The sequence below is a fragment of the Heterodontus francisci genome, chromosome 23 (assembly GCF_036365525.1).
Source record: "Heterodontus francisci isolate sHetFra1 chromosome 23, sHetFra1.hap1, whole genome shotgun sequence".
Lineage (NCBI taxonomy): Eukaryota > Metazoa > Chordata > Chondrichthyes > Heterodontiformes > Heterodontidae > Heterodontus > Heterodontus francisci.
Window position 1 is genome coordinate 55,396,497 of NC_090393.1, and position 23,558 is coordinate 55,420,054.

A 23,558-nucleotide genomic window follows, 5' to 3' on the forward strand; every position below is an offset into this window, starting at 1 on the left:
GGGGGCTGCCTTGTCACGAGCAAACCCACTTATTGACTCCTAATTCTTGCCTTAACTACGCAAATCAGCTGCCCGCCTCCATGGAGTAGGCAGCCGATCCGCATCCTGGCCTGCCTCCTGCCCACCACTGGGAAACTTACCTGGCGGTGGGACAGCGCTGGGGAGCTATCCAGATGTGGCTCCCTGCTATTTTACTGGCCTTCCGCCTCAATTCCCACCACCCAGGGGCCAGTAAAATTCAGCCCTCTATGTCTGTCAGGAATAGGCAGAAGATAAGTACTTCCATAAAAGGAGAAAACATACAAGGCGAAGTCATGCAACAATTCAGGCATGTAAAATTGGTACTGATTTTATTTAAAATGTATGGCTGTAAAATCTGGCAAATTGTACGCCGACAGTATTACATAATTTACAATCTAACACTTAATAGAAAACAAGTCAATAAAACACATGACATCACAACAGGCAGATAATTAATATATTTTACACAATACAACAAAAGAACAATCTTCTGACTTCTCGGAGTCAAAAATTACCAGACATGGTCCTGAAGAAAGAGAGAGGCAGGAAATATTAGTTGGACCTCACACCAAGTTCAGGAAGTTAAAATACAGCAAAAATTTACAATACGCCTGGTTGGATGACACGAATTCAGAATAACACACTAGTTTGTTTAAGCAAGTATCACACCTCCCAAGTACATTTTAGATTTAGTTGTTGAAAAAAATACAGCACGCTTCTTCAGAAAGAGGGAAAATAAAATCAGCTTTAGTCACAACTGTGTGTGACCTTCTATTTTGGACTGTAGGGCATTAATCAAACCCAGCAATAGGAATGATTCCCAAAAAGAAACATTAAAATGCTCATGGATAATCATGTGCCTGCAAGTGGCGAACAGAACTACAAAACCAATCATGCAGTATGTGTTTGGAATAAACAGCAGACACTGTAACAAAACCCATGATAGACTGTAATATAAATGTCAAAACACTGTAGTCATTTTAGAATCATATTGCTTGCATGTATAGTTTAATTGGCTACTTATTCAACTCTGCGAAAGCACCTGTTTATACTTTATACACTTCCTTTTGATCCTGCGTACACTAACATTTTACTATACTGTTGGCTTTTCCATTTCCGCTCCCTCTCCCCATCACACTGTTGCTGGGTAATGAGGCTCACATCTACATCTGGTTTATTCTGTCATCACAGTTTACTGGATATATATAAAATTACAGTTGATTTCAGCTGCCATTCATATGGTGCCCTCATTGTAAGGAGATGGCATGGTTGGTAGAGTATTGTCAATGGGTCTACAGCCAGGGGTCTGCCCCCAGTTTCACAAGTCATTCTGCTTCAAATTTCTACTTTCCTTGAGCACAATGTGAACACCTCATTCATAAAATTAACTGAGTGCTTCTGAGGAGTCATTTCCCTGTTAGACCAGAAACACTGAGTACTGCCTGCTTCTGTAAGTGACGCTCCACTCACCTTTATGACAGCAGAGAGATCAGTGCATCCAGAAATTTGCTACGATCCTCAGTTTTCAGTTCAATTACTGTAATAAAAAGACTACTGATTAATCGGAATGCTGTCACCAGACATGCATACAGGGCTGGCAACATCTTAAAAATACCTCAACACCTGTACTGATGTTATTGGCAACCGGTTAAGTTGGTCTGACTGAGTCAAACCAGTATTAAATAGATGACGAATGGAGGGGATTGTGGGGGGGGTGGGGGGAGGGGTTGGTGTTGTGGGAGGAAGATTCTCTGCTGGAATAAGTCTATACGCACAAGACGTAATACAATCAACATAAGATACTTCACGCGAGTTATCAAAATGCAAGTGGATAAAGGTGTGTAGCTCACAGTACCAGTAGTGTGTAGTTGCTGCTGTGAAATGTTTATTTAGCAAGCACTATTCTTAAGATCACAAATATGATATCCCACTGGCTAGTGATGTTATCTCAAAAGTACACAATGTCAAGCTTCATGTCAGACACTACAGCATCAAAAACCCATCAGGATACATTCCTTATTTACCACACACCATCAACTACCCAGAATATTCTTTATATATTGAATCTGACCTTTCTAAAATTACTTCAATTTTTTTTCCAGTCAGCACACAAACTCCATCCTGTAATACTCGTATGGAATGATTTCCCTCTACTGTATTATAAGGAAGTCCTAAAACAATTGTCTGAAGCGATGCACAAAATATTTGACACGTATTCCTCACATACACACTTCAAAGGGTTACCTCCCTGCAATCAATCACAATTACACAGGGAAATGAAGAAAACTTCTTCCTCAAACTGGCCTTCAGAGAGTCACTAACAGCATTATTGCTGAACTTAATCTCACAGCAGCACAGTGATTACTTACTGGAAGTATCAAAGTGATCATGCAGCGTCCGCGAGCTGGTACTTTCTGCTGCCTTCTCAAATGCTTTGCCAAAGAAACTGGAAAAGAGTGATGATTATTTACTGAATTTCCAGCACTGCACATTCAACAATTTTACACACTACCTCTGAATGTGAAATACAACATGACAGACTGGCAAACCAATTGGTTTTGGGTTACAGAGACTTTGTCCTCATTAAAGGTGAAAGATGTTGGTGCTGAAATCTTTCTATTTTGTCACTCAGTATCAGCATTGAACACTCAAAGGTCAGGTACTGCAATTAAAGTCGAAGTAAAGCTCATTCAACTCTACCAACCTCAGAGCTGCATAACCATTTGCACCAGACATTGTTCCATCTCACACACCAACCTTCCTATGGTGCATCCGTTGATGATTGGTGCTGGTTGTTTTGTGTCATAACTCATGCTCTTAGTATTTAGACTCATTTCACACAGAACCCTTAGTGAGAAAGGGTTTTTCATCCCATCAAGCTGGGCTGAATTTGAATCCAAGTTCCAAAGACCAACGTCTAACCATTTCTTTGCTGTATATTATTTTATGATATCTGTACAAAAGGTGTAGTTATACAAAGGAACTGCTCTCAGGAACTTCAAAAGCCAAGTCCTGTGTTTATTTTGTTATAAAACGCTTCATAGAAAAACAAATTGATAGGCAGCCATTTGGTCCAAGTTCATGTGTCGGCTCTTTGAGAGAGCTAGCTTCTTAGCCCACGTCCCTGGAAAATTTTCTCCTTCTCAAGTATTTGTCCAATTCCCTTTTGAAAGTTGTTATTGAATCAGCTTCCACCACATTCCAGAATTGCAATGCATGACAGATCATAACAGCTTGCAGCGTCAAAAAAACTCATCTCATTGTTTTACTAATTATTTTAAATCTGTGCCCTCTGGTTACTGACACTTGCGTCACTGAATTTCCTCTTATCTACTCAATCTTTCATGATTTTGAACACCTATATTAGATCTCCTTTTAACCTTCTCCGCTCTAAGGAGAATAACTCCAGCTTCTCTAGTCTCTCCACGTAACTGAGGTCCTGCGTCCCTGGTACTAATCTCATAAAGCTCACCTGCACCCTCTTCTAGCAAAATTAGTGATACGAACATATGAATTAGGAGCAGGAGTAGCCTCCTCAAGCCTGCTCTGCCATTCAATGAGATCATGGCTGATCTGATTGTAACCTCAACTCCACATTCCCACCTACTCTTGATAACCTTTCACCCCCATGCTCATCAAGAATCTACCTAGCTCTGCCTTAAAACTATTTAAAGACTCTTCTTCCATTGCCTTTTGAGGAAGAGTGTTCCAAAGACTCACTACCCTCTGAGAAAAAATTTCTCATCTCTGTCTTAAATGGGCGACCCCTTATGTTTAAATAGTGACCCCTAGTTCTAGATTCTTCCACAACAGGAAACATTCTTTCCACATCCACCCTGTCAAGACCCCTCAGGATCTTATATGTTTCATGATATAATAAACCACAGCAGTTGTTGTATTCATTATTGGGGAAAGTACTGTATCTTCCATTTATACACCATAAACATGGTGCTTAATTACAAACTCACTTCTTTTTGTCTGAGCTTTCGGTTTCTGGAGGGATTCCAATCACGATCACGGTCCCCTTCTCCAGATCCATTGGTGCTGCCATGACCAGTGGCAGCACTTTACACCGTTTGTTCCTGGTCTGCAGGGAAGAACAAATGCAATAAGGAAGACAGTGAGAACTGCGTTCATCAAATATCCTATTCCAACACCAAGCACATACATGAAATTCAAACAGCTTCTACTGAACCATTTGAACAGCCAAGCTCTTCTTTTGTTTTCCTCTCTGGATCAGAAGTTAAAACTGTAATGTAACAACTGTGTTATATTCCCTTTTAATGTGGCACAATTGCATTAGAATAGTTCTATAATGTACGATAGCTCAGATATACTAGACAGTGTGTTATGGAGGCATACAGATATGAAGTTTGAGGTTTGATATGTGTTTGTGGTGAGTAAGCTGACCTCAGCTTTGTGTTATAACAACAACAAAAACTGAAGAACTTCCTCACGATCATTAATTCATATTTACAGATATTTCGAGGGGCCAAATGGCCTACTCCTGCTTCTAATTTGTATGCTCGTAGAAGGAGGAATAGGAAAAAGGGAAGGGAGGTTTCAGGTGGTGATGAGGGGAGTAGAATATATATGGTTGAGTGAGTAGTTCAAAAGAGAAAAGGATAATTTTAATCACTCCTCCTTTCCCCCTCCCTTGATCAGTGGTAGTGATCTGTATCTAGGATTATTTGCACAATGCACAAGAGGGAATGAGGGCAGAATGATAATAGGTCACGTACAAGACAAGCCAATGAGTGTGTAGGTAAATGGGGTTTGTTAAAAAAAATCCTTCCAGCATGTTTAAAAGTTTACACTTAAACAGCATTTTAAATCTAACTGGCAGCAAAGCAACATCAACTTCAATTTTATGACATAAATGCTAGAAATGGGTCAGGTATTTCCATAGACACCAAAGCAAATCAATGTATATACAGGGTTTCACAGATGTTCCTGTTAAAGGGGTGAATAAATGATGGCCAACTCAAATATTAATCCTCAGTTCCTCCATCTCACTTTTTTTTCATGCACTAACTCAGGCCTGGTTACATGTCCACCAGCACCAAGCACCTCATCCAAGCAGCCATTCACCATGCAAGAGCCCAAATATTGTGTGTACACCACAACTAAATCCAATCCAATTCTCACAGTCACATAGTAATTTCTTGCATGTTTCACTAAATAGCAATCAGAAGTCCTGACTGATGTTCCCCTCCATAGCTCTGGCGCACAGAGACCAATTGCAGCATCCCTACTGCCATCTGGCTGAGGTCTGCTGTCTGCACAAACTGAAAATCAATCTTCTGGTCTGGACGGCTCAGATATGTACTTAAATTACTAAATGAGCCAGCAAGGAAGCTCCAAAACAATTAAATATTTTTCAGCATAAAATAAATAAATAGTAATACATACGTACCGAGCGGGCAAAGCACTTGAGCAGGTGTTTACACAAAAGTTTCATACAAATGGGTTTTGAATAGAGCTTCACATCTGGGGTGCCCTGCAGATGAAGGAAAGGATTTACTCAAAACAAAACCACAATTACTGCATTATATATGTTAAATAAATCATAACATTAGTTAAGGATGCTAGAAAGTGCAGGAAATCAAAACAGATGACAATTTTAATGTGCCAAATCTGTATGTTCTGAAAAGGGGATCACACTTTTAAAGCAGACTGTGCTCTCCATAGACACTGCTTGACCTGTTGAGTGTTTACAGCCTTTTCTGTTTGTATTTTATCTTGTCTGGGTTAGGTCGGTTAGACCTGATGTTTGTTTTGTTCCTTACTTAGAAAACGTTGTTGCTCAGATGTGAGTGATAGTGGCAAGGCTGCACTTATTGTCCATCTCTGGTTGCCCCAAAGTTGTTGTAGGCCTTCCTCTTGAATCATGGAGGTTCTTGTCGTGATAATGCTCCCATAATGGAGTTAGATAGCGAATTCCAGGATCCTGACCAGTTAACTATGCCCAGGTCAGGTGGTGTGTTACATGAAGGTGATGGTGCTCCCCTGATATTGCTGCTCTTATCCTTCTTATTGGTAGAAGTCACAAGAGAGGGAAGTCTGTTGAAGTAACCTTGGTAAGTTCCTATATATTGTACATACTACAACAAAAGTGCACTGATGGTGGAGAGTGCAGAAACTGAGTCCAGTGATTGGGTGCGGATGGCACTGTTGTTGCGGATGCATCCATTCAGCTAAGGTATTATAATCACTCTCCTGAAGTAAGCCTTGTAGGTGCAGGAGAGGCACTGAGCCATCAAGAGGCAAGTCAATTGTTGCAGAATATCCAGCCTGACCTCATAGCCATAAGGTTTATCAGCCTAGTTCAGTGCAGCTTCTGGTCAATAGTGTTGTTGAAGCCATGGGAAATGGCAGGGATTTCTCTTTCTCAAAATAGCAATTACCCGGCACCTATGTGTCACTTATCAGCCCAAGCTTGGTTATTATTCAGGTCCTGTTGTAGGCAGTCATGGGCTCTTCATTATCACAAAGTTGTGAGTGTACCTGAAAACTGTGGAATAGTCAGTGACCAATACCAATTCTGACCTTATGAAAGAAAGAAGGTTACTGATGTAGTATCTGAAGATGGCTAGGCTAAGAACACTTTCCTGAGAAACTCATCCAGGTATGTACTGAGCTGTGAGGACTGGCCTCAGTCAACCAAAGCGATCTTCCTTTGTCATCAATTGTGACTCTTGCCACTGGAGGATTTTTCCTTTGACTGCAGTTATACAGAAGCCATAATCAGACAAATGTTGCCTTGATTCATGGGCAGCCACTCTTCCCTCCTCTGGCATTCAGCTTCTGCATCAAGTCTAGAGAGGTCTGAAGCTGGGTGGTTCTGGTGGAACTGGATAAAAGTGCTTGTTAGTAGGTTATTGGTGAATGCGTGTTGCTTTATGGAACTACTGATGACTCATATCACTTCAGTAGTAATTGCCAGGGTAGATTTAATCTTTTTTTTTTAAAGTGGATAGGACATACCAAGGCATACTGTCAGGTGTATGTTGTGTCATAGCTGCACTGGAACAGTTTGGCTGTGCAAGGGACTAGCCCCAGTGCATTAGTCTTCCACAGGGCCCACAGCCTTTGCTCTATCCACTGTTCTCAGCTGCTCTTCATAAATTGGCAGCCACGCATCTATGACTGTGAGGTTTTCAGGAGAAGGTCCAATAAGATCTTAGACTGTACATCATCACTTTTGGCTGAAGACAGCTACAAACACTTCAGCCTTGTCTCTTGCATTCATGTGCTGGGTACCACCATACTTGAAGATGGCACCTCCAGTTACTTTCCCACTAACATTCCAGACTGGATATGATTTGCTGATTCATTTGCTGTGAGACTGCTTAGCACTGTCTTTATGCTGCTGCTTTTAATATTTAGCAAAGCGGTTGGCATGTGTAGTAGCTTCAAAAGGTCCATACTTCAATCTAAAGTATTCCCGGTGCTGTTCCTGGCAAGGCCTTCGACACTCCAAATTGAAGCAGCTTTGATTTCCTAGCTTAATGCTGATCAAAGGATGTGCTGGGCTCCATAAAATGGATGTCAATCCTTTGGTTTTAAAATGGTGGCAGTAGGCTGGCTGAATAATCCTTTTTGCAGTCTATGCTCTGCAACTATGAAGGCTTACAGGTCAGCAGATGTTATTTCCCCGGCCTGTAGTCAGTGTCAAGATTCCACACAACAGAAATCTTCTTCATAGAGTACTGCATTTTAAACTTATATGAGAAATAAGAGAGGCTGTGCTATTATCACAAGACAAAATAGCACCCCCACTTCCATGCTCCATTTGTTTGCGTTTAACTGACTGTCTTAGCTTGATCGGGAAACAGGCTAAACAAAGCCATAATATAAACTAGATACAACACGAGAGAGATCTTTTGACGGTAGTGTGCGCAAAAGGATGACTGGGGGAAATTGCTGTGAAAAATGGAATAAGACCGATTATTGCCTAGAGCTGACATTTGAAAAACAAGGTAAAGTTAATACTTCTACTAGGGAAAAGATGTTTTTTAAGCAGTCAATTTAGTTGCACATATTTTTATAAATATACCGTATTACACTTATAGTGGTATTCTACCTAGTTACTGACCTTTTGTTCATTCTTTTAATGTCCAAGCAAATACCAAATGATTTAGGCCTGTAGAGGCAGTCAAGTGATGGGAGACAATGGGATCCGAAATAAATTGCATATAATGGTTTACCTTTAGATTTGTTTATATGCATTTAAATTACAGAACTATTACTGTGTTCTGAAGTAGGAGCCAAATATATCTTTGGGGTCATCTGGCAGTTGCTGTGGCATGTGGGACACAAGAAATTGCAGCAGAGCAAGATAATAACTAAGTAAGAAAGGAGTTGTGATACAAAGGGATGGAAGCAAATACAAGGAAATACAGAAAGTGAAGTAATATTAGGGAAAGGAATGTATCAAGGCAGACAGATACTCAGGACAACTTGGATGTTTAATAAATACAGTCTTGCCAGTGTTGTCTTACATTCCTGAACAAATAAACAGAAAAAAAAATCAATGCAAATTTAATAGCCTTTTAGTTTATTGTCCAGCCTGTTTACGGGTGTTCATTTCACAGGAAGTGTCATTGATATATTATGTTATGGTCTGTGGGAAACCCTGGTTTCTCATGATGCCTTTCTTGTAAAAGTGGCATAACTCTGCTTCAGAGGCTGCACCTATTGTAAAAATATGTTTATCCAAGTCTGATTTGATTTCCCTGGTCATTTAGTTCACATTCTAGGCAGTCTGCATCCTTCTAAAAGCATTCAAATTCCCAGAAAGTTTCTCAAACTTGTCCCAGGTTGATCCTTACCTCCTGTAAATAACAGTACAGAAAGGGTCCCTGTGAGATGATGAGATTGGTGCAAATGCAGCTAGCAACTGTTTGATGAATGGCTCGGAGCTGCTGCTTGGCCAGTTCCAGACCCTGTTGTAGCTTATTCAGGTTACTTCTGGAAAAGCAAAGAGTTAACATAAAGTAGTTAGTGCTTTCATAATAACTTATGATTTTCCACCTGTAGACACTCACTTTGTGCACCCAGTTAACAAAAAAAACCTGCTGCGGGGTGAGGGAAAGCAGTTGAATTTCTGGAGGTTCTCCTGTTCACTCTTTATGTCAACACCAGTTTGCATTTATAAAGCTCCTTTAACATAGTAAAACATCCCAAGTTGCTCCACAGGAGTGCTATCATACAAATGGAGGTATTAGACCAGATGACCAAAAACTTGGCCAAAGGGGTACGTTTTAAGGAGCATCTTAAAAGGAGGAGAGAGGGGTAAATAGGAAGAGAAGTTTAGCGAGGGAATTTCAGAACTTAGGGCCCAACCAATTGTGGAGCGATTAAAACTGGGGATGCACAAGAGCACAGAATTGCAGGAGCGCAGAGATCTCAAAGGTTGTAGGAGGTTACAGAGTTAGGAGGGAGCAAGCTCATGGAGGGACATGAAAACAAGGTTGAGAGTTTTAAAATCAAGGCACATATGGAAACCCCATTTTTCCAGGGGTTCTATGGCTCTTTCACTAAAGCGGTTGAATGGGAGAACCATCTCATAATAGACCTTTGGTCTTTATAAAGGCTGTCTGAAATGTTCATTTAAATAAGAGAATGACTCATTTCCTCACAGCACCTGAACCCAGACTGGTTTACATAAAGCTATTGGCTCTAAAATTCTGCAGTTTTTCCCCAGTCTTGTACTATAACATCTGGTGGAGGCTGGAGAACTCCTGGACAAATGGTGTAAACAACTGTTTTCCGCCAATCTCCCACCGATGGGAGATTGGGGAGAACCCCACAGAATTTCCAGGCTAACAACTGATAGAAGAGACAGAGGTTTGGATTCAGCCCACACCTTTAGTATTTGTAACTTCCTTTCATTTTTGTGCAATTACAAATTGTTTCAAAGTACTTATATGTGGAATTATTTTTGGTTACACTGTTTTGACAATTCTTTTCCACAATATATAAGGAGAACTTAGTGGCTGGACTGTGCTTAAATGTATTAACACAAGGTATTGTAATGTGAAACTTCACAGCTGGTCTGTGGGAATGTGGGTTCACATTACCCATGTACTCAATGTCTTGGGCTGTTTGTGGAATTGGCACACGAAGAGTTAAAACAGTTTGTAGCTTTGCTAAAAAGGGATGCTTTGTGAAACAGTGCTAAGCCAAGGATAAGGAGCTGAAAGGATGCATGAAAGTAATTCATCCATGTCTTGATGGTCTGGGGATGTTGTTCTGATCACTGTGTTTGGAGTTAAAAAAAAGTGATTGGGAAACACTGAGATGGGATAAATGAATCTTCCTGCTCCATGTCGATATATCTGATGTCACATTGTGTATCTTTTGACGTATTGTGATTTAGTGGTAGTAGAGATCAACAGTAGAATTGGTATGAGTTTTGAGTAAGTCACTGTTGTAATCACACTGGATTGAGAAGTGTGATGTACTTGAGTTCTTATAGTGAATCGTTGACTCAATAATAAAGAATCATGTAATCATAATGGAATTGTGTGGTATGATTTGCCCGAATATTTACGTTGGTTTCATGAGCTTGTTAAAGATCCGATTCTGTTGTTGTTATGACTGATGTCTGTGTACTCGTGTTTAAAGTAACAAAAATGAAATAAAACAGGAAAGCAGTCCCAACACTGCCTTAATTCCTTTATTTCCATTTGTAATTAAATAGATAGAATATGTGCAGAGTTTACTCTGTTTCCATTAAGTGATTTTTCTTCCAAATTAGCTGCACATGTCATGGCAGACAAGAGCAATCAATCATGATCTGAACTGTAGAAATAGGAAGCTTGATTTGAAAGCACAAAAGAATAGCATATAGCATTTTACTGCCGCGTGGTTAGAGGTTGATATCCATTTAAGGTTGTTGCTGTACTCGGCAATCACCATCTTTTAGGGAAGGGTACAAGTACATGGACAGCATCTGGTGGTTGAAACAGGCACTACAGTATTAAAAGATGTTCCCATTGCTACATTTTCCACTGCACTGGACCCGCCTTTTTAAAAAATATTCATTCATGGGATGTGGGCGTCGCAGGCCAGGCCAGCATTTATTGCCCATCCCTAATTGCCCTTGAACTGAGTGGCTTGCAAGGCCATTTCGAAGGCATGTAAGAGTCAGCCACATTGCTGTGGATCTGGAGTCACATGTAGGCCAGATAAGGACAGCAGATTTCCTTCCCTAAAGGACATTAGTGAACCCGATGGGTTTTTATAACAATCGACAATGGTTTAGACTAGCTTTAAATTCCAGATTTATTAATTGAATTCAAATTCCACCTTCTGCTGTGGTGGGATTTGAACCCATGTCCCCAGAGCAATACCTGGGTCTCTGCGTTACTAGTCCAGTGACAATACCAGTACGCCACCGCCTCCCGAGTCAAGGCAAATTATGTGATCTATTAAACATGTAACAGGGGCTTACTTCTACTGCTCATTTATGATTGAGCTACACAAGACACCAATAAAATGGCCCGTGAGAGCAAGAGCTGTTGCAACTGTGAAGTTATGTTGCCATCTCAAAGGACAGACCTGCCACAGAAATGATGAAACTGTTGCTAAAACACAATGCCATAGGCCTGGTGGTGACTGCTGTTTGTGGCTAGAGAATAAATTATTTTCGCTTGTTTACCTGACTTGAATGTGTAACACATGTACATGTAGCTCCCAGGAGATTACGTGGTCGTGGGATTGGTGGGGTGGGTAGGAGGCAAAGAGTGTGGGAGCCTTGGTGGACTAGCTGGTCTTTTCCTGCCCTTCATTTTCATATGTTTGTTTCAGCTTTCCCATGGAAAATTAGGAATGAGAGTTTTGGAAGAAATGTACACCTTCAGGTCACTATAATTCTAACTGCTGTCTGTGTCCACAATAAATACCTCTCAAAGCCCATTTCAAAACAAACATGCTAATTTACAGTGAAGCTACCTCACTGCCAGGCTTACTCTAGAGATTATAGCATGGTTCTGCGACCATTGATATCAAATGACTGCCATAAAACAACTAATGCCCTTAATGCTCAGTTCTTTGATCAAGCATTTAGTCACCCCTATTAACATCTCCTTCGTCAGCTAAAAATCCATTTTTGTCTGATTTCTTCTCTTAAGTGCCTTGGGACATTTTTCCCAATGTTGCCCACATGTTTCCCTTGCTGTGTTTTAGGATGGATTCAAATCAGTATAAACTCATCCCCAAAATATTTTTCCCGATACTGAACATATTCTGTTTGTGATAGCTATACTTCTGGAGAACTGCCTGTGCCACTTTAACTATCAAGCCTGCTGCTGGGTTTTGAAATTCATGTATAACACACCACAAATCAGCTGACAGCAATGTTTACTCGCCAAGAACAAACTTTCACACCTTTGGTGGAAGTATTAGCCCCATGTATGTCTGCTACTTATAGATAGAATCAGTATAGGAGACACCTAATTAATTCACTGACAACATTGTTGCATGACCTACACTGGGGCAGATTTTCCTGTCTCTGTGCCTGGATCCATTTGATCTTCTGGGCATAGCAAAGGCAGGAAATAATCGGGCTGGGAGAAGCGCACGACCCTAACAAAAGCTGTTTGATTTTCGGTCCATCAATTTAAATGTAGGGAAAGTCAGGTGGATTCCCTTATGGTTGTGTCCTCCAACTCAGCAAATTTCTCTGTCTTCTGTCCAGGCAATACAATAGTCCCAGGTGCAGAACAGGAGAATCTGCCCTTCCACATTTCTGACAAACAATTACATTTAACACAATACCTTTAGAGAAATTTAATATTTTTGTTTCTAACAAGTTTCAATCTACTCCAGTAATACCTCCCCATTCCATCAGGTAATATCTGCATTGTAGCTCAGATCCTGCCCAGTGCATAAAGACAAAGAATACCTGGAAAGACTGTCTAAGGCTTCAATGAAGTTTTCATTCCCATCGTCTTTCTCAATGTTCTCAAGCAGAGAAGCTGCTGAATAAACGACGTCACTGGCGAGGAACTTGTTCTTAAACCCAAAATGCACACTAAAAGTCTGTACTCGGATATCCTTCATTCTGAAAATAAAAACAATGCCTCCATCAACAATCAATGTAACAGTTACAAATCACTCTAATCAACTAGCTAATTACTACGAGAGAGAACAGTTACTAAAAGGTACAGAATGCTGCTTTGCTATCAATTCTTAAATGCCCTCTGCTGGACAAATCGAAGGAAAATCAGTTTACCGCCATGGGGTGAATTTTATAGGGGCCTCGACATCGGGATCCGTTGTAGGGGTGGGGGGCATAAAGATTGCCCCGGATGAGGCCCGCCACTGACCTCGACGCTGGCAGGGCCCGTCCCGATATTGATGGCGAGGCCCCGTGGCGGCCCCCCTGCTGTTCGGCGAGGGGACCGTCATTTAAATATTCAAATTAATTTACTTATTTGCATTAACAATTTTCCCGTTGCCTCCTGAAGTGCCGCCGCCATCTTCATCCTGGCGGCTGGCACTGATGCGCCTTCGAACCCCCGTCCGGGGAAACGAGGCACACCTGTGGGGACGGGGGAGGAGGTAAGTTTCTCAGTGCGGGGTGGGGGGGGGGGAGCGGCAAAAAACAAACGCAATTGGTTGAGGGGATGGTGGGAAGGGGTTTAAGGTTAAAGGAAAGAATGTTCAGCAGGGGGAACAGGGGGAGGTAGTGATAGAAAATTTATTTTTTTGTGGGGCAGAGGGCAAATAATAACCTGATTATTCGTTGGGGAGGTAGGTGGGAGAGGGAATTAGCAGTGTGAGTAAAACTTTATTTTATTTTAATTTATTGGAAATCCTGTCACTTTAAAACTTTAACTGTAACTGAAGGGCTGGAAGCATTTTAAAAATGGTGCCGGACGCCGGGGACAGCTTGCCTGTCTCTCCACGTCATTGGGGGCACGGTCCACCCCAGCCATGTTAATGAGGCACCACGTTTAAGATCGCGGCGGCTCTGCAGAGTGAAATCCGCACGTGCGGGCCGCCATCTTTTACAGACGTCATGGTACTCGGTGGTGGCAACATAGAATCCAGCACCATGTTACAGGTCTCTCTAAAATAAAATAAAATAAAATAAAAAAATAAAAGGGAAGCATTCCATACATGAAGAATAAATTGTTTTTTCTTTCCCAGTAAAAAATTAATTACAAATACTCAGTAATTTTTTGTCAGGCTGCTTTTACCATTTGGTACAATATCTAGTGTTAGTATAGTAGGTCAACAGAAAGGGCTTGCATTTGTGTAGCACTGTCCGAAGGACAACGCTTCAAACAATGTAGCACTCCCTCAGCAGTGCACTTACAAGCTTAGACTATGTGCTCAAGTCTGTTGTGGGGCTTCAATCCACAACCTTTCAACTCAGAGGCAAGTGCTACAAACTAAGCCAAGCTGACAGTCATGCAATTGGCCTTCCAAAGACAATACACACAAGAAAGTTCCAAACCCATGACCTCCATCACTAAGAACAACAAGGACAGCAGGTGCATGGGAACACCATCAAATCCAAGTTACACACCATCCCAACTTGGCAATATTTCACCATTCCTTCACTGTTGAAGCATCAAAATCCTGGAATTCCCAATTTAACAACTCTGTGGATGCACCTTCACCACATGGACTGCAGTGATTCAGGAAGAAGGCCCCCCCCCTCCACCCGACTACCGTCTCAATGCAACCAGGGATGGACAATAATTGCTGGGCTTGCTAGCAACACCCATGTCCTGAGAAATAATTTTAAGAATACAAGTAGCAGTGGACTACACAAAGAACAATTTGAGAATGAGACCAATCAAGCACCATCAGCTTTGCATTAGTAATTCTACAACCATCAACTCTTAAAGCTACTTTGATTATCACCACACGTGACTCTAGGATGGGAGTAGGATGAAGGAGCTCTGCTTCTGATGGTGTGTACAGTTCAGCAATGCTTAAACAATCAGATCTCAAAATTTCTGACCGTTTCTAGATGCAGGAAAGAACCAACTCTGCCCACCTCTCCCCCAAAAAAGTACTCCTCAATATGATCACTAAAACTTTATCCTATTTATCTTTTTCCAAATGCAATACAGATGTACCCTCAACTTTTTTGAGGTTGTGCTTTCTAAACCTATCTGCCCATAGTGAAACATGAAGCCAATTCCCAGTCGCTATTCAGCAGTTTGGAGTCACTTTGGCTTTCATAAAATCAGGCCGCAGTTATTTTGTAACTGTAAGTTTAGATTCTTCTGATTTATACCCGAACTTATTAGCAGATTCCTCAATCATTTCCCGTAAATTCTCCTTCAGTGAGATGTCCATGGAGTTAAACTTCTGCCTGACCTCTTTCAGAGGGAGTCTGCAACATAGATGAGAAAACTAATAGTTAGATTTCAGTAAACAAACCCAGCAATTACATAGAGGTCACAGCACAAACAGGGAAGTTTCAAGGTAATGTCACTGACTCAGTTTGCAAAGGGAGGACGCAAGTCAGTCATACAGACCTAAGGCTGCTAGATTTGACTCTTCCTCTGCACTGTTGACATTAATTGGGGCAGTGGTATGCGCACTCATATTGGGCTTTCCATCCTTTGGGCTCAGGAGAAAGAATAAACCAGGATTCCTGCTCCTTATCTCTGTCACGTGACTCCTGGCAAGAGCAAAGTGGAAATGCTGAGTAAGAACAGGATCAGGTTCAACTGTAAAGTCCTGTGCCATCAAATAGCTTACCAACATTCACCATCTAAGCTCAAATAAAACTGGCTACTCAGGAGTGTGGGGAGTGGGGTGGTGGAGGATGGGGGTACTATCGGTCAACCAGGGAACAGGACCCTAATAGGTACTTAATGCTGTTTGTAGGAGAGAAAATTAAAACAAAAATGGGACAGTTAGAAAAGATTCCATAATTTAAAACACGATGGAATCTGGAAATCTGTCAATCTCCTATTATTGACCATAATCGGCGCCAACCAGTCAAACCCAGTTTTAAATGCAAGTTAAACAGCTTTTATATTATTTTTGGCATGAGGAACATCGATTCTAATTATGAAGCAGGATCTCTCTGCTAAATATTCAATTGCAATAACATTGCAGCCAAGAAGTTGGTACTCAACAAGAGTTCATTTGCAAATTGCCATGTTTTGGATCAGTTGAAGGTGGATTTGAAAAGATTCACATACCCCATGTCTGCAAGAAATTCCTGCAGCCTCTTCAGACCTTGCATGGACCACAGCTTGAGATTGGCATAGGTGTAGCTGGAGTTGCACATACTTTCGTACAGTGACCAATGCTGATACAGGGCTAGGCGTAGGCTGCAGTGTGCGTACAGTTAAAGAAAGAAAAGCAGCCAAATATTTTAAAAATCTGCTCATAATAAGAGGATTACAAAATGCAGTCTCTAAACCTCTTACTAAGAAGCTGGACTGAGTGTGCACTAAACACATAGGCCAAGCATCTGAGCAAGACAAAGGCTGCACTCACACTACAAACAACTGCAGTATCAATGCAAAGCAGTTTTGCTTTGACCAAAGTTTTGTCATGCAAATTCAGAATTAGCGTATCATCTGACGAGTGTCAGTAGAACACTCTTCTGCGTCTGAGAATGCAAACCCACAGTGGAGCCATAGATCATCACAGGGTCTAACCAACTAGGGGTACCTAAGATTATGTGTCACCCAGAGGGACCATCTATCCTTCTCAGTTACATTGTGTGGTAGCCAACAGGAGAGAAACTCTTGCTCCATTTCACTGTGCAATGGCTTAATTAGAGCTTTTATTTTGGGTATTTAACTATTTTCTCTCTTTTTGTTCTATACTCCATGTTCTAATGCACCTGCTATGTTAATTGTACATCAATTGTGTTTAATTGAATTGCAGGTGTAGGCAGTACCTTGTGCCCCATAAATAGACACAAACTAAAACTATGGCTGTTGAGTTAGGAGGTGTATGCTTGTAATGTGTAACTCTATAAATAAATATAAAAAGTGTGTAAGGATTGGCTCAAGTTCAATCCTTCACCAACTGGCTTTCTGGAATAGAACATTTTGGCCCTAAGTAGACATACAAATTATCCCATTGGCCCCTACTCTAACTTTGCAATCAAGAAAATCTGTAATATAAAGGCCAATCCTATTTGCTACTTTTCTGTACATTTGAGGAGCTCCTGAGGACAAACTACACAGAGGTAAATAAGGCTTGCTTGTATTTGCTGGAAAATACTGAACAGTCAAAGAAACTTGAAACTTCACATCCATGACTAATAACATGAGCACCAGGTCACATTGTGACGTGAAGCCATTAGTTGCAACCCCAACAAAGTCACATAATATGCTCTTTGACCTAATTGAAAATAATGAAAATTAATTTCAGACCTACTGAAATAATAAAGCTCAATTCAGTAACAGAGCGAATGTATTTAAAGAAAGTGCAACTGCTGCATTAGGATCACATTTATAATGTTCAGTGCACAGTAGCTTATGGTATTCATTTAGTCATCTTTTGCTAATTGCTTTGTTCCATTCTATGATTAAAGGATACTCATAATCAAAGGCAATTCTCATGCAGTCAATGGAAAGTGTGTTCTCCTCATCCTCATTGCGATGATTGTGTCGCGAGACGTGACGCTGCACAGTGCCAACATCTGTCACATACTTCATGCTGCAGATCAAGATGATATGCTGTAATTAAGCCTCGTTTTATGACCAACAGAAACAGGAACCAAAATCAGAGTCAGAGTCATTATAACACTGGAGGCCATTCAGCTCATCTAATCCATGCTGGTTCTCTGTAGAGTAATCCAGTCAGTCCCATTCTCCCGCTCTAGCGCTGCAAGTTTATTTCCCTCAAGTGCCCATCCAATTTCCTTTTGAAATCACTCACTGTCTCTGCTTCCACCACCCTTGTAGCAGCGAGTTGCAGGTCATTACCACTCACTGCATTAAAAAAAAAGTTCTTCCTCACATCCCCACCCCCCCACCCCGCATCTCTTGCCTAAAACCTTAAATCTGTGTCCCCTAATCCTTGTACCATCAGATAATGGGAAGAGCTTTTCTTTGTCTACCCTATCCAAGCCGGTCATATTCTTGTAAACCAATATCAAATTTACTCTCTATCTCCTTTGCTCAAGAAGAACAACCGCAGCTTCTCCAACTTCACCTTGTAACTAAAATCCCTCATCCCTGGAACCATTCTGGTAAATCTCCCCTGCACCCTCTCAAAAGACCCTGAGGTGTGCCTCAGGGATCGGTGTTGGGACCGCAATTATTTACAATTTATATAGATGATTTGGAGTTGGGGACCACGTGTAGGGTTTCAAAGTTTGCAGATGACACTAAGATGAGTGGCAGAGCAAAGTGTGCAGATGACTGTGAAACTTTGCAGAGGAACATCGATACATTGAGTGAGTGGGCAAAGGTCTGGCAGATGGAATACAATGTTAATAAATGTGAAGTCATTCATTTCGGTAGGAGTAACAGGAAAAAGGATTATTACTTGAATGATAAAAAGTTGCAGCATGCTGCTATGCAGAGGGACCTAGATGTCCTTGCGCATGAATCGCAGAAGGTTGGTCTGCAGGTACAGCAAGTAATTAGGAAGGCAAATGGAATTTTGTCCTTCATTGCTAAAGGGATTGAGTTTAAAAGCAGAGAGGTTATGTTGCAGCTGTATAAGGTACTGGTGAGGCCGCACCTGGAGTAGTGTGTGCAGTTTTGGTCTCCTTACTTGAGAAAGGATATACTGGCACTGGAGAGGGTGCAGAGGAGGTTCACTAGGTTGATTCCGGAGTTGAGGGGGTTGGCTTATGAGGAGAGACTGAGTAGATTGGGATTATATTCATTGGAGTTCAGAAGAATGAGGGGGGATCTTATAGAAACATATAAAATCATGAAGGGAATAGATAAGATACAAGTAGAGAGGATGTTTCCACTGGCAGGTGAAGCTAGGACAAGAGCGCATAGCCTCAAGATTAGAGGGAGCAGATTTAGGACTGAATTAAGAAGGAACTTCTTCACCCAGAGGGTTGTTAATCTATGGAATTCCTTGCCCAGTGAAGTAGTTGACGCTTCTTCAGTAAACGTCCTTAAAGCTAAGGTAGATATCTTTTTGAACAATAAAGGAATTAAGGGATACGGTGGGAGCGCGGGTAAGTAGATCTGAGTCCACGAAAAGATCAGCCATGATCTTATTGAATGGCGGAGCAGGCTCGAGGGGCCGGACGGCCTACTCCTGCTCCTAGTTCTTATGATCTTCCTACTTGAAGTGTGGTGACCAGAACTGGAAGCAATACTCAAATTGTAGCCCAACGAGAGCTTTATAAAGATTCAGCAAGACTTCCCTGCTTTTGTACTCAATACCTCTATTTATGAAGCCCACGATCCCATATGCTTTGCTAATTACACTCTCACTATGTCCTGCCACCTTCAAAGATCTGTGCACATGAACCCCAGGTCCCTCTGTCCCTGTACACTCTTTAGAACTGTGCCATTAAGTATATATTGCCTCTGCCTATCCCTTCTGCCAAAATGCATCACCTCACACTTATTTGTATTAAATTCCATCTGCCACTTGTCTGCCCATTCAGCTAGCCTTTCTATGTCCTGTTGCAGTCAATTGTTATCATCCTCATTGTTTGCCACACCTCCAAGTTTGGTATCATGGAGAAATTTTGAAATTTTACTCGATATTCCAATATCCAAGTCATTTACATATATTAAAAAGCAGTGGTCCTTGTACTGAACCTTGGGGATCACCACTATCTACCAACCTTCAGCCTGAAAAACAATTATTTACCACAACTCGCTGTTTTCTGTACTAAAATCAATTATTTTACTCAAGCTGACACTGACCCTCCTTATCCATGAGCCTCAATTTAGTTAACCAGCTTTTTATGTGGTACTTTGTCAAACACTTGCTTAAAATCCATTTGGACATCTATTATAATAAAAGCAAAATACTGCGGATGCTGGAAATCTGAAATAAAAACAAGAAATGCTGGAAACACTCAGCAGGTCTGGCAGCATCTGTGGAAAGAGAAGCAGAATTAACGTTTTGGGTCAGTGACCCTTCTTCGGAACTGGACATCTATTACATTCCCTCCATCAACCTTGATATTTCATCAAAAAATTCAATTAGATTAGACAAGAATGTTCTGCCTTTTACAAATCTAGCTCTCTTCAATTAACTCAAACCTCTCCAAGTGCCTGTTGATTTTTTCCCTCGAATATTGTTTCTAAAACCTTAACCACCTCTGATGTTAAACTGACCAGTTTGTAGTTACCAATAATGTCCTTAGACCCTTTCTTGAATAGAGGTGTTACAATTGCTACTCTCCAATCCTGTAACTAGGGAAGATTGGAAGATTGTGGCAAACTCTTCCGCTATCTCCACCTCCACTTCCTTCAGCAATCTGAGATGCAAGCTATCCAGACAGGCAACTTATCCATTCTAAGCATAGCCAGCCTTTCCAGTACATTTTGCTTAACAGTTTTCACCCCATCCATGACCTCTACCATCTCTGCTTCTACTGATATTTTGTCAGCAGGTTTGACACAAGCTTTTATCTAGCACTTTTAACGTGAAGCATCCCAAGGCACTTTACGGGACCATAATCAGACGAGAGAGACAGACAGAGAGAGAGACAGAGAGAGAGAGACAGAAAGATTTAAGAGAGGCAATTAGAGAGATTAGAACATAAGACAACTAAAGGCATGGCCATCAATGGCGGGGCGAAGGGAGTTGGGGACAAAAGGCCAGAGTTGGAGGAATGCAGAGTCCTTAGAAGTTTGTACAGCTGTATTGGTTATGGAGATAGGGTGGAGTGAAGCCTTGGAAAGAAATGAGAATATTAAATCCTCAGATTATATGCCTATGGGAGTCCATTATTTAACCTATCAATTACAGCAATTATAGAGTCATAGAGAGATACAGCACTGAAACAGGCCCTTTGGCCCACCGACTCTGTGCCGACCAAAACCACCCATTTATTCTAATCCTACATTTAATCCCATATTCCCTACCACATCCCCACCTTCCCTCAATTCTCCTACCACCTACCTACACTAAGGTAAATTGGCCATTGGAAATTGCCCCATCAACCTGCAAGTCTTTGGCTCTGGGAGGAAACCGGAGTACCCGGTGGAAACCCACGCCGTCACAGGGAGAACTTACAAACTCCGCACAGGCAGTACCCAGAACTGAACCTGGGTCGCTGGGGCTGTGAGGCTGCGGTGCTAACCACTGCGCCGCCCAATGTTGTAAAATGATTGTTGAATAAACAGGTAATTAGGATAATGTGGTAACATTACAACACAATCCTGAGAAATTTTGGAGGTATAAAAAGAGGAGAGGAATACATTGTCCTGGTTCTCCTCCTGCTGTCTCCTCCTCCACCCATTATATTTTCAAAATCAGGGACTGCTCCTGACCATCCATTTTGAAATTGTATGAAATGATCAGGATTACAAGATTGCATTCCTTAAAAGGTTCCAGAGAAATGTACAGATTTTGCTGGTGACTTAATGACTTCATGAACATCATTCACATAACAGTGGCATTTCTATGGCTAATTTTCCCATCGAAAACTTCCAAGTATAGTGGCACTCTTGGCAGTCAATGTTAATTAACCAGTTAATAATCTCAACTGAATCACAGCATTTCTCAGAACTAATTCCTATAGAATTTACCAAATGTTATGTACTGTTAGGTGTATAAAAACTCTAATTCATTTTAAACAGCTTTTCTGTTGCAAAGATCAAACAGAACACATTAAGAGGGTCCATATTAAGGAGTCCAGAATCAAAGAAATGTAATCAAAAATATTTACTGTAGAGGACTGGGTTAGCACATTGTTTCATTTCTGACATCTGGATTTCAATTCTACTCAGATCAATGGAATGAAAGGGTCTTGCATAAGACTTGGACAACGCCCACCCAAGTCTGAGTAACTGTAATTTAAGTCTTCAATTTGAGAAAACTACAAGCCAAAACCAAAGTGCATGAAGCTGTGGTGTGTGACTTTCTTTTTGCTGCTGACGGTGCCCTAAAATGTCTGCTCAGAGTAAGAAATGCAACACAGCATGGACTGCTTCTCATCTGTATGTGTCAACTTCAACCTCACCATCAACACCAATAAGACTGAACTCATGTACCAACCTGCCTCACAAAAGCAGTATGTGAAGCCAATGGTCAAAGGCTTGAAGCAGTTGACAAATTTACCTACCTCGGCAGCACCCTTTCCAGAGCAGTTCACATTGATGACAAAGTCAATGCCAGAATAGCTGAGGCCAGCCTTGCCTTTGGCAAACTACGAAAAACTGTCTGGAGCAAATAGGAATTAGTCTCTAACAAAAGTGAAGTTATATATAGAGTGGTTGTCCTTCCTACTCTCCTGTATGCTTGAGACGTGGACAGTTTACTCCAGGTACAGAAACAAGCTACACCGCTTTCACATGACATGATTGAGGAGAATACTCAAGATCAGATGGCAAGACAAGGTTCCCAAAGCTGAGATTCTCTCCACTGCCCACATGCCTAGCATCCACAGCTTGCTAATGAGAGCTCAGATAAGATGGGCAGGACATGTTGCCAGAATGCCTGATGAACGTTTGCCAAAAAAGCTTGTCTACAGCAAGCTAACTGAAGGGAAATGTTCACATGGAGTCTAGAAAAAGCACGTCAAGGACTCCCTGAAGTTGTCACTGAGGAGTTTCCAACATCGTCCCTGAGACATGGAAGAACCTTGCCCAGGATAGCTCTATATGGTGCAGTCTCATCAGCAAAAGGTGCCACCTCATATGAACAGAACACAGTTACCAACAGGAAACATGAGCTTCTAAGTCCAGAGTCGCAAGCACCTTTGATGCACGAATACATGTGTGTCCAACATGCAACAGATATTTTTGTGCTCAAATTGGATTGATTAGTCATCTTCGAACACATTGCACCTGAAACTTAATGAATTCTAATTGATGTCATGGTCATCTTCAACTGTGAAAGACAAACACTAATCTGGCTCAAATGTGGCCATAGAGATGGTATAAATGGAGGAAATGAAAATTTCACTGATGCAATTCGAATTTCTCCTCAGCTTTGAGTTCAGGCATACTGTTAGAGAATGATATTTTGTATCTAATTAATACTATGCTTAACTTGGGAGTGCTCCCTATTCACATTGGGTTTAAAAAGTATAGAAGCATTCCAGAACACTTACTGTGTGATTTTGTCATGAACCCATTGGTCCGTCAAGCCAACGATAGCCCACCTAGAAAATAAAAGAGTGACAGACATAAGCACAGAATTATTGCAGGGAGTAGGGTAAATTGCTTATTTTCTAATGCGTAGCACTGGAATTGTCAGCAAGAAAGCTGGGAATTGAATAATAGTTTTCTATTAAATTAAACTTAAGTGCAGGAATCTCTTACCACAACATATCATTTGAATCCTTAGACATGATCCAGGCCAGTTCAAATATCACCATGGCAGACTGCAAGCAAGAGACAGGACTTAAGACAAAGTTCAGCATTGCAGCTTCTCAA

General features: G+C 41.3%; 1 protein-coding gene across 2 annotated transcripts in view; it reads right to left on the reverse strand.

The window, feature by feature from the left end:
- Positions 1 to 333: 333 nt before the first annotated feature.
- Positions 334 to 23,558, reverse strand: part of cdc45 (CDC45 cell division cycle 45 homolog (S. cerevisiae)) — a 73,767-nt gene continuing 50,542 nt past the window's right edge. For both annotated transcript variants that reach the window (XM_068055335.1, XM_068055334.1), the window contains 12 exons: positions 23,445 to 23,506; positions 23,234 to 23,284; positions 17,563 to 17,682; positions 16,206 to 16,337; positions 15,287 to 15,385; positions 12,935 to 13,093; positions 8,856 to 8,994; positions 5,438 to 5,521; positions 3,990 to 4,108; positions 2,391 to 2,467; positions 1,492 to 1,558; positions 334 to 547 (listed from right to left, as the gene is read on the reverse strand). In XM_068055335.1, the coding sequence (XP_067911436.1) occupies positions 1,494 to 1,558; positions 2,391 to 2,467; positions 3,990 to 4,108; positions 5,438 to 5,521; positions 8,856 to 8,994; positions 12,935 to 13,093; positions 15,287 to 15,385; positions 16,206 to 16,337; positions 17,563 to 17,682; positions 23,234 to 23,284; positions 23,445 to 23,506 (1,107 nt within the window). In that variant the 3' untranslated portion in view covers positions 334 to 547; positions 1,492 to 1,493. The remainder of the gene's footprint in view (positions 548 to 1,491; positions 1,559 to 2,390; positions 2,468 to 3,989; positions 4,109 to 5,437; positions 5,522 to 8,855; positions 8,995 to 12,934; positions 13,094 to 15,286; positions 15,386 to 16,205; positions 16,338 to 17,562; positions 17,683 to 23,233; positions 23,285 to 23,444; positions 23,507 to 23,558) is intronic.